At 38.4% G+C, this 11662-nt stretch overlaps 1 protein-coding gene across 12 annotated transcripts in view; it reads left to right on the forward strand.

Moving 5' to 3' along the window:
- Nucleotides 1–11452, forward strand: part of LMO7 (LIM domain 7) — a 200363-nt gene extending 188911 nt beyond the window's left edge. For 11 of the 12 annotated variants that reach the window (XM_055336006.1, XM_055336008.1, XM_055336009.1 and 8 more), the window contains 5 exons: nt 2052–2265; nt 5938–6222; nt 8070–8178; nt 9277–9379; nt 10682–11452. In XM_055336006.1, coding sequence (XP_055191981.1) covers nt 2052–2265; nt 5938–6222; nt 8070–8178; nt 9277–9379; nt 10682–10704 — 734 coding nt within the window. In that variant the 3' untranslated portion in view covers nt 10705–11452. The remainder of the gene's footprint in view (nt 1–2051; nt 2266–5937; nt 6223–8069; nt 8179–9276; nt 9380–10681) is intronic. The other variant, XM_055336018.1, reaches the window with a different exon arrangement.
- The last annotated feature ends 210 nt before the right edge of the window (nt 11453–11662 follow it).

Genomic DNA, 11662 nt, shown 5'->3' on the forward strand with positions numbered 1-11662 from the left:
TTACTTTCTGATGGAGGGAGTACTGGGAGATTAAAATGGTTTTAAATAGCTAGTGAAACAAGTGGAAATTTTTCAGTGTTATTGATAGTTTTGTATAGATTTCATCTTGCAGGCAAGAAAATGGGACAGAAAAGCTTTCTGCAGAATACCAGGGGACTTAAAAATTGTTGTAAACTTGAAATTGTACATTGAAGTGCCAAGATGTCCAAAAGTTTAAAATGATAATGATTTTGCTAACTAGGCAAAAATGATTTGGAACCCTATATTGTTAGTATTAAGTGTATTTTTAGAAACGCTTGTAACTGAAATTATATAAGTAGGAAAAAAAAACACTAAGCAGAAAGCATCATTTCATGCAGGGTTTGCATACCAGGTTTTGGGCAAGCAGGGTGCTGGTCGGTTTTATAAATGAAAAAAGTCCTGATAGGTTTGGGGTGAATTTGGTGGACATGCCACTTAGTGGATAGCCACATGGGAGAGCAAGCCTGCCCCTGCTATGTGGGAGAATGCAAAGCCAACGTTTCTGTTGTAAAAGAGAAGTTTAAAAAAAAATGGAAATTTTCATGTTATCTTTTATGTGCTGATGAGAACAAAATTTAAAACCATCTCTAAGCCAAACACCACATCTATAGGCCTAAATGGTCTGGTGGCAGCTAGTTTGTAACCTCTGGTTAAAGCTTGTGGAAATTAGTTTCTATTAGGTTCTATGATCACTCCTTCTCAACACTTAGGAGCTTCTATTTTCTGGTTCTAGTTTAAATTTCCAGCTGTTTTTCTGTTTTTCCTGTTAGGGACCCTTAACTAAAACCAGAATTTTCTCTTTCCCAGTTGCCAGTTTATCAGATGCCTTCTGATCTGATTCCTCTGGTCTTACTTGTTTGGATTTCTAGGTTTCTTTTCCCCCTGAATTTGCCCCTAGCTACCATTAAAATCAAACTTTAAGTAACTTTACTCTTCAATATGTATTTTCTTCCCTCTACTAACTTTAAGTTCCTGAATAGCTGACAGTGGAACTTATGAAATATTTCATTGAAAAACTTGGTTATGCCAATAAGGTACTTTTAAAATAGAAAATGTTTAATTTAACATATGACCAAATTGATACAGTGTGCACCCACAAAGGCAAACATATGTGGGTATGAGAAAACTTTGGCCTCATTTTACTGCTTGCTGGAAGATGAACTAAGGCAGAGATGCACCATGAATTTTGAAAAATTAATGATGGCAATAAATTTGGAGTGTGAAAGGAAACAAATCCTTAGATAGAATTTCCTAATCCAAATTAAGGGGGGAAGATACTTCAAAGTTACAGATGTTTTATCCAAATCAGCAATTAATCAGCAAATCCAATGAGACAAAGCCTTCAGGATAAACCCTAACTGAATTGTCATGCATGTATTCAACATCCAAATTATAGTTTTGTTGGTCTCTTAGAGGACAAACAAGTCTGATTATGTTCCTTGGTTAACATTTGGGTACCTTGGATATTTTTCAGCTTCACAAAAGCTATTTCAGTGATTGAATGTGCTCTCAATCCTACAATTTGGTCATGACTTATTGTAGAACTTATACCATGAAGACTCAAGTTGTGTCAGCTGGAGATGCAGGCATATATGTCTTGCTCTCCCCAAGGGGAGTGTAAGGTTTTTGAAGGCATTGTCACAGCAAGTTTTCCATGAGCATGTATTTGATTGATTTAATATCGGAAGGAAGGGACAAGTGGAAGAGAACTATTTCTAGACTAGCACTTTGTAACTTAATAGCACTGAAATCAATGCTGGCCGTTTCATTTTTGGGCAGCTTCCTTAAGCCTTTCTGAGTGTACTCTGTGGCATGCCTCTGGGTGTTGAACTGGAATTTCCAGGAATAGCCAACTTTACTTTTATGTTTCCATGCAGCAGTCTAATTGAGAATTGATGTTAGCATATGTGTGCGGTGTCACATCTTTTGCTACATTGTATTTGGAGATTTATCCACAATCTGTACCCCACCCTCCATGCCCCATTTAATAATGTGTTAATCCTGCAGCTTCTGATGTGTTTTTAATTTAGGAGGCAATAAATATTCAGACCAAATTGGGAGCACTAGCTCATCACAGAGGAGCTCCAAGAAGGAACAAGCCCCATCAGAAGCAGAGTTAGAGAGACAACAAATTCTTCAAGAAATGAGGAAGAGGACATCTCTTCTCAATGACAATAGCTGGATCCGACAGCGCAGTTCCAGTGTAAATAAAGAGCCGATTTGTCTGCCTGGGATTATGAGAAGGTGTGAGACTTTTTAGGAGTTATTTCCTCCTCTGTACCGTGACACAGATATTTAATTTCTAGACATGCTGGCTACTTTGGACAGGAGAGATGTTATAATTTCTTCTCTTGTCTAAGATTTAGTGGAGAAGGGGAAGTCCAGTGAATGTCATTGGGCACATGTTATCGCGCACAGATTGAGTGCCACACACATGTCAGTTACTTTGTCTATATCATCTGACTTACTCTGGGGAAAATGTTTTGAGGCAGGGAGAGTGATTCTGTTTTTCCATATGAAGAAACCGTGGCTCAAGCTGGGAATACACTTGGACAAAAGCACATGGCTAATCTGTTGAAAAGCTGGATGTGGAATTCCGAAGTACAGTTCAAGCACTTAAATGTCCCTCCTTGGCTGCTGAACTGAAAAAGAAAATTAAGCCTGGAGATAATGGTTCAATTGGAATCATGATAATAGTTTTCACAAAGTGTGAAACCTAATTTTTGTAATTTTAAGAAAAACCTATGGATGTAAATTAATTGGAGCTGAGAAGATGAATATTTTAAAAGATGTATCTTGGGTAAAAATATCCAAGCTACTTTTATTAAGTATTTTTGCAGGTGACAAACTGAGGAAAATTTGTAACACATTACAAGGGGTAATTATCTCAATATAGAAGTAACTTTTGTTAATCAGTAAATATAATGTGATAATTTTATAGAAAAGTAGACAAGTGATATTAACAGATTGCCGAAAAAGAAAGAAAGTCAATAAACATATCAGAGATCAACACTACTCTTACAACAGCAATCCTTTATCTTCTTACAAGATTTGTGGAGTTAAATGATTGACTAACTCAATCCAATATGGACAATGGCATAATGAAACAGAAATTCTTGTTCCCAATTGGGTGGAAGTTTTTCAAAGTTTATTAAGCAAAAAAAATTTTTTTTAAAGATTTTATTATTTATTCATGAGAGACACAGAGAGAGAGAGGCAGAGACATAGGCAGAGGGAGAAGCAGGCTCCCTGCAGGGAGCCTGATGCAGGGACTCTATCCCAGGACCCCAGGATCATGGCCTGAGCCAAAGGCAGAGGCTCAACCACTGAGCCACCCAGGTGACCCTGAGCAAAAGTTTTTATGTCCATACCCTGTGAGCAGTTTAGCTCCTGGCACTTCATCTTCTGAATGTGTTTGGATAAGCATGCAAAGATATATTGAAGGATTTATACTTAAGTATTATTGGAAATAGCAAACAAGAAAAGAAGCAGAGTATCTTTTAACAAGAGTACCCAGTACTCTTGTTAAATAAATAGTGGCACATTGATAAACACACTAAGTTTTGAGATAGTATATGATACATTCTCTTTCTTTTATAGTTGTATAGTACTCTACTGTATCACAATTCTTACCAAAATTGGGCAGTTTTGGAATGATGTTGATTGGAGTGCTTGGATAGTTATAGTCCTTTGGAGCAGGGTTGGAAATTTTTTTTTTTTTTTTGTATGAAGGACCAGATAGTAAATAATTTTGGCTTTGTAGGCCATGTCAGTCTCTGTTGCATATTCTTTGTTTTATTATGACTGTTTGAAAATTAAAAATACACTTAGCTCATGATTCATACATATCCTGACAGTGAGCTATAATTTGCTGAAGCCTTGATTTTGATGATGCACTGAGAGCTCATCTGGAGCTGTTGGTTGGGAGTTCCTGCTTCCTTGTGAGCCTCTCCATGTAGCTGTTTGGGCTGCCCCATCATGGCAGCTGGATTCAGAGGAAACCTTGCAGGAAGATAAGCCCTCATTTGCACACATTTACCAAACTTCCATTTGTGTCCCATTGGCCTAACATGTCACATGCCCAAGCAGAGAGTCAGTGAGAGGGGACCACACAGTGGCATGGGTACTGGAGGATGATTCACTGGGGGCCTCTGAAGTACTGTCTGTCACACACGAGCTGACATGAAGACAGTTCTAAGATAATATACGGAATAAAGTGAGTTATGAAGAGTATGCATTGTAGAGTAATAACATTTGTTTAACAATGTTAAACTCATGAACACACTACATATATATGTATATATATGTAGAGGGAGTGCGCGTGCGCGCGCGAGAGAAATAGCTATACTCATGTAAATTTGTCTCTGTATGTAAATTGGTTTGTAAACAGAAAAAGTCTAAAAGTTAACAGTGGTTACCTCTGGGAATTAGGGCAGGTAAATTGTGGTAAGTGAGGGTGGAGGGAAGTTTTATTCTTTCCTCAAATGCCCTTCTGTATTGCTTGGGTCTTTCTCATCATGATGATGTACTTCTATAATTTTAAAAGAACAAATACGTATTTCAAACTTGAGATAAGAGATTAAAGTTTTAAAGGTAATAACAAAATTACCTGTTAGAAATCATTTATAGTTTGGGGTCAGTCTTTGTAGGTCAGAATTAATGTAAGCACTTGGCTTCATTAAAGAGTGATTTTCCAAAAAAATAAAAATAAAATAAAAATGAAGAGTGATTTTCCAAAAGTTGTATTTAAATCAGTTTGTGAGCTAAATTCTATTTTACTTCTTCACAATTTTTGAGCAATTAATTAATTAATTAATTTATGAGAGAGTGCACGCATGTGCGAGAACAAGAGCACAGGGAGGGGCAGAGGTAGAGGGAGAGATAATCTCAAACAGACTTTGCACTGAGTATAGAGCCTGACCCGGGGCTGGATCCCAGGACCCTGAGATCATAACCTGAGCTGAAAACAAGAATCAGCCACTTAACTGGTTGAGTCACTCAGGTGCCCCAATTCTATTTTATTTTTTTAATTTTTAATTTTTAAAAATATTTTTACTTATTCATGAGAGAGACACAGAGAGAGGCAGAGACATAGACATAGGCAGAGGCAAAGGCAGACTCCCTGCAGGGAGCCTGATGTGGGACTCAATCCCAGGATCCCCTGGATCATACCTGAGCCAAAGGCAGTTGCTCAACCACTGAGCCACCTAGGTACCCCACCCCAATTCTATTTTAAATGCATATTCAGTTTAAGAGAAGTAGCTGCGAAAAGTGAATGCTTCTATAAGATGGACATTAGCCAGTTGATTAAATTCAGGGTTTAGGTAATGAGTGAGTGAGGACTGCACAGTAGGAATGGTGTCGATTATTCTGGAATCAGGGAGACAATGGTTTGAAAGCCAATTCTACCACCACCTAGCTCTTTTTCATATGGACAAGTTAACTTCTGTGACATTTAAAAAATTATATACATTGTTGTGAAAATTAAATAAGTTAAAAATTTTGTTACCTTGTTCGGTCTAATACGTGACATATATAAGTGCCTAAAATAGTGTTTCTTTTTTAGGTTGGGTTTTAAAAATTAAGATTGATATGTCTAATTCATTGAATACTTAAAGGGGGAATGTGTCTTTGTAGTAGTTTATTAAAAAATTTTTTTTTAGTATTTTCTTTTCCACTTTGGTGTTTTTTAAGCACCAAGTAAATAAAAATAAAGATTAATTGAATTTGAAACATTGTGATTTTGATGAAAAGAAACTTTAGTTACTAAAGGTAATTTTGTATGTAACTGGACTCGTCAGATTAGTACCTACTTATAAAATACATAAAACGGGTATTTTAGTGACTATAATGATAAATTGATTCTAGTTGGTTATATAGTATTAAATAGTCTCTGTGAATTTTTCTATGTTTCAGAGGTGAATCTCTAGATAACCTTGATTCCCCAAGATCCAGTTCTTGGAAACCATCCCCTTGGCTCAATCAGCCTTCAGGAGTCCGTGCTTCTTCCTCTGTTCAAGACTTTAGTCGCCCCCCTCCTCAGCTGGTGTCCACGTCGAACCGTGCCTACATGCGGAATCCATCTTCCAGCATCCCCCCTCCTTCTTCAGCTGGTTCTGTGCAGACCACCACCGCACCTTCTCCCACACCACACAGTCCTTCTCCTTCACTATCACAGTCGGGCTCCCAGCTACGCAACAGGTGAGGACTTTGGTCACAGGGGTATTTTTTCAATAAACTTCCCTCAAAGTCTTGTCCAAATTTTCTAGTGAAAACCAAAAACAAGTCCTTTTGAATCTGTCAAATTCAGTATTTCTTTATGAAAATCAATTAAAACTTTCTTAATGGCTTTCCATGCTACCCTAAGAGCATTTATGGATGTCTTGTGAAGCCATCGGAGACCTTTAAAACATGTATTTCATTGCCACTGTCTTGTTTGCTTTTTTGCTTGTGGTCAGTCAGTGCAGACATACTCATATAGTTCTCAGCGTGGAAGCATAAAAATATATAGTAGCTAGTGAATCCATTTGGGATTCATGAGTAAAAGCAGTATTGTAAAATGTTTGATTTTTACTGAGACTATAATACAAATTCTTTTTATAGGAACTGAGTTTCAAAGGAAAGCATTATAACCAAGCTCCATTGTCTGTGGAACTTTTAACAAGCTGGATATAAAAATGTTAAGTAGTTAGATACTGCTTTTTTTTTGTTTTGTTTTTCAAAACCACTGCCAGCCTCTTACCTAGTTTGCCAACATTTTGTTCAGACTGCATCAACTGAATTCTGTAGGTTACATGCTGCTGCAGGAACTGGGTAAGAGTTATAACTATAGGTCCTGACTAGGCTTTTCTTTTGATATGGAGTAAAGCACAGATAGCAACACGAGTTGGGCTTTGAGTTTTGCATAGCTTCTCTACAGACCATCAATGCTTCATGAAACCGTATACAACAATATTTCTGTTGTCTCCAAAGCGAGTTCTGGCATATAGTATTTTCCATCACAAATAAAATACTGAAAAGTAAAAACACAGTGATTAATATTGGAATTTTTTTTTTTAGCCATCAAATAAGGGCTTTTGTTAAGAAAACATATCCATATAAAGTTGTATTGACTTGTGCCAGGATCTCCAAAATGTGTATCATGGAGTTTGAAACAAGAAGGGGTATGAATTTGTGGTCACTGTTGGGGAGAGAGGAAGGCTCCTGAGTGGAAGGGAGGCAGAGGAAAGAGTGTGCATTTACCTACTGAGAGCACCCACCCCCATTGGAGAACAGATAGGATAGGAACAGATAGGAACCTTTTGGCTTTTCTGTCCTGGAATGGTCTCTGTCCGGGAGGGGGCACTCTAACACGAGGCGGCTGGCAGCTATGCACTTTCAATATCTCTAAACTGTGCCAGTGCTGTGGGATGCGATGGTAATGAGTGGCCTTTACCTTCCCACCTGGGACAGGAGACACTTGAATCCAAAGGGAAGTAGAAACCCTCCGTACCTGTCTCTGTGATAGGTGTCAGCCACTTGTCATTTCATTGTCCCAGAGGAAGTCCTGGAAACCAGATGGACACAGTCAGGAAAGCACTGATACCTTCTGTGTAACTAGAATAGCAGGTGAATGAGAAAGAGGATGGGAAAATAAGGTTAAGATGGTCAAAGAGACTTGTAGTGCCGTTTGGGTGCAGCTGGGACTGCTCTCCTAGCAGTCTGGTGGGTGTGACAGGACGAGGGCTGGGCTTTGGCTGGTGAACTAGCTGGATTAGAGGAGGAGACTTGTGCTACATAGAGATGTGATCTGAGGAGAATAATGTCGGGAAGCACAGAATGCACTAATACACAGAAATTATTAATTTATATGAATAAGTGTCAAGGGTTTCAGAACCACCATGGAGATCCTTCAGGGTACAATGTAACATACTTTGGTTGGTGACAGCTTTCCTCCCACAGATATGTACTCTCCTAAGTAATTACTAATGTTAATGCCAGAGTGTGATTTTAAGTAACCTTGATTTGCACAGATGAAAGCCTCCCTTCCATTCTCATTCCGTGTCTAGGTCAGTGAGTGGGAAGCGCGTGTGCTCCTACTGTAATAGCATTCTGGGCAAAGGAGCTGCCATGATCATCGAGTCCCTGGGTCTTTGTTATCATTTGCATTGTTTTAAGGTGAGACAGAGATGAACAGCCTGCAAGCCCGCAAAGCTTTGCTTGGAGAGCGCATGGCTTCTTTGCGCACTGGTTGTAGATGTGCCACTAACAAACTCGGTGCTACATTTGTCCGTGTGTGCTGCACTTTGAATCGCATATTGCCTGTTCTCCAATCTTGAACCTAGTCTCCAAAGTTAAATCCAGAAACACTATGCACTACTAGTCTTCAGTCTGTTAAGATTCTATAAGTAAAATTTATAGCTCATAAATCCTTTCTTTAACATGCTGTCATAGGCATACTTGAAATATAATTTACCCGTGTTGTTAACAGCACAGGGACATGCAATTCTAAGTCTGAAAGCCTAGCTTTATGTAAAGAGGAGCACAGTAAATATTTTTACAATTGCAAAGCCTGCTTACACCTGATGGGTTTTTGCACATAAGAACAAAACCAAGAACAAATTAATATATTTTGAATTATCTATTTTGAGAGACACGTCTGTGTGATTCTAGAACTTGCACTGGGCCAGAAAGAGACTCTGTTTCTTATTCCTGGAGTCCTGCAGACCACAGTTTGTTTAAGCTTGTGTATTGCTGGCTTGAGCGGTTCCTGGGCAGACCAGAATGAATGGAAATAATTAGTGTTTGAGCCGGTGGAACCAATATACTCAGCCATGAAGTGAAAGTGCCGTGTGCAAACTCTCGCCAAGCTGGTGCAGTGGGAACACCAGGTGTTGCCCACCTCAGAGGAAAGTGCCAGAAACACTCTTCATTCACTTCTCTACTTCTTCTATGTGATGCCTTATCCTCTCACATTGCCCTGCAAGAAGTGAAGACTAAATTCTTTCAAGCCAATCAGCAAATCATTTTTATTCTTTTGTTATATTTAGAATGATCATTTAGGCTCTTAAAATTAGACTTATGAATTCTTTAATGTCTCATCTGGCAGCTTGATTTTAATCCACTAATTATCTTTTGGGCTTTTTCTTTGCTGAAACATATTTGAGAGCTTAGAAGCTGCATTCTGCTCATCTCCCCGCCCCCCTCCCCCAACCCTGGGAGTGCCCCAGGAGTTCTCAAAATGACTGTTTATGGTGGTTCTTTCTTGTCCTTCAGTGTGTGGCCTGCGAGTGTGACCTCGGAGGCTCCTCCTCAGGAGCCGAAGTCAGAATCAGAAACCATCAACTGTACTGCAACGACTGCTATCTCAGATTCAAATGTAAGAGAACAAATCAGGGAGAAAATTTCTTGTCTTTTAAAGAGACCACGGGTTCCCATGCATTTCCCTGAACCTGCAGCCATGTCCCCCTCAAGCTCTCTGCCTTAGAATTCCAGGCTTTAGGAATCTTAGTGTGTTCCCTTCAAAGAGGGTACGGTGAGTGGTGGGTCAGTGCTCCAGACTCCAGGCATGATTCGATGGGTTGGGGGGCCGAGGAATTGGAGAGGGACACATGCCTGAGTCAGGACGGCATCCTGTGCTGTCTGCTCTGTGTTTGTAGAAACTTCTAATGACATGAGGACATAATCTGTTTCTTGGCTAAGAATCGGTCCCTCATTATTAGCTGACTTCTGTTACTTCACAGGGGGCTTTGTTTATGTGATTAAGGACAGGACCAACTTTAAAAACTGTGGTTTAAAGAAGGTAGTAAAGAATAGTTTATGCTTTGTTACTATATAATCGTATATTAGTATATATACTATTTTTAAAAGGAGAACATTAAATCTGATTATAAGATGTTTCAGTATCATTTTTGGAAAAACTGAGTTTTTCAAAAACTTTACATGCTAATTTTATGTCTAAGCACGTTTTTGTTTCTGTGTTATAAAACCTAGGATAGCCGTAATAGATTGCATATTGTTTCTAGCCATTAAAGACAACCATTACTGCTGTTGATATTTTGAACCTTGATGCTGGTAACATGTGTTTCTTCCTTATTGTGAAAGGGTGTTACAAGTGGTATCAGCAAAACCATTTGCTTTTGAACTCTGAGGTATTTATATGGCCCTTTATGTGAAGAGTGGTTTGAAAATGGTTTCAGCCCAGTCAACTCTCTTTTATCTGTCAGCGGGTCATCGACCTTCTCTCTCCAGCGTCCAGTTCTTCTCTGGGCACGACCACTGAGTTTGGAGAGTGGCGAGGCTGGGCATGTAACGGCGGGAGTGTGTGTATGTGTGTGCGCTTTTCTCTCTTGAATCAAATTCCCAAGCCGAATATAATTGATTTTTGGAACCTTGAGGGGAAAAATTGCCCATGCCTTTTCTCTCCTCTAGGACAAATAATAGAGAGTTGAGTGTAACTTATTTCCATATCGGCAGTTTATTTTTACTTTGTTTTTGCAAATGAAGGATTCTAGAACCGAGACTGTGATTTGCCTAGCTTTATCCTAAGTGAGTGACAGGGTTACTCTCTCTACCTCATGGGGCCATTCTCTGAGTGATTACTGCTATGTATCCCGGGTGGTGATAATCCAAGTATTCCTACATCCTAAGTCCTTTTTTTTTTTTCTCCTTGCCTGATCAGCTGGACGGCCAACTGCCATGTGATGTAAACCTCCACACGAAAGCACTGTTGCAGATAGAAGAAGAGGTGGTTGCTGCTGATGTAGATCTATAAATACGTGTTGTATGTCTTTTGCTCTTTTTTAAAAAGGATAACACTTTTTTAAAAAACATTTTTGTCTCTCTAGATTACATCAGAGCATTATAGTCTTGGTAGAACCTGTATTTTTGTTGTTTATTTATAAGAAGGTAATTTCCGTGTGGGAGGAAAAGTACAGTATTTACTTTCTTGAATTCATTTAAAAGCACAAGGGAAAAATAAGAACTTTGAAATATTTTTGACGCTGACAATGATCTAGTTTGACTTCCTAGTGGTGTTTTGAAGAGGGTTATTTTATTGGTTTTTTTTTAAAGGTTCTGAAACATTATTTGAAATAGTTAATATAAATATATAATTGCATTTTCCCTGTTTATTGTAATGTATACTAAATTAATGCAGAACCATATAGAAAATTTCATGAAAATCTACCCCCAAATTTGCTTTCTGTATCCTTCTTTTCATCTATATGATATTGTGCTTTAAAAAAATTTTTTTAGCATATGTGATATTTTATTTGCTTGATGAGGGGATCTCTATTTTCTTCACCAGAATGATCGCTAAGCAATGCTCAACAGACAGCTGCTTTTCGTTGGTACAAAATCATCACGGTTTGTATACCAAAAGTTTTCTTCAAGAATTCTAGTAGCCTTTCTGTTCAACTGCATTTGTAAATAAACTTGCTGATGCATTAAAGACTGGTTCTCTTTTTTTTCTTCTGTGTGTGTGTATGTGTTTGTCTACCTCCCAAGCCTTTTAATCCTATTTCAGAATGTGGCTTTTCTTGATTATTGAGCATCTTTACTAAAACATAAAGTGACATATAATGAACTTCATATATTTAAACCGTACAATATGACAAGTTGGATATATGTGAATACCTTTGAAATTATCACCATAATCTTG

The sequence above is a fragment of the Nyctereutes procyonoides genome, unplaced genomic scaffold, assembly GCF_905146905.1.
Source record: "Nyctereutes procyonoides isolate TBG_1078 unplaced genomic scaffold, NYPRO_anot_genome, whole genome shotgun sequence".
NCBI classification, from domain to species: domain Eukaryota; kingdom Metazoa; phylum Chordata; class Mammalia; order Carnivora; family Canidae; genus Nyctereutes; species Nyctereutes procyonoides.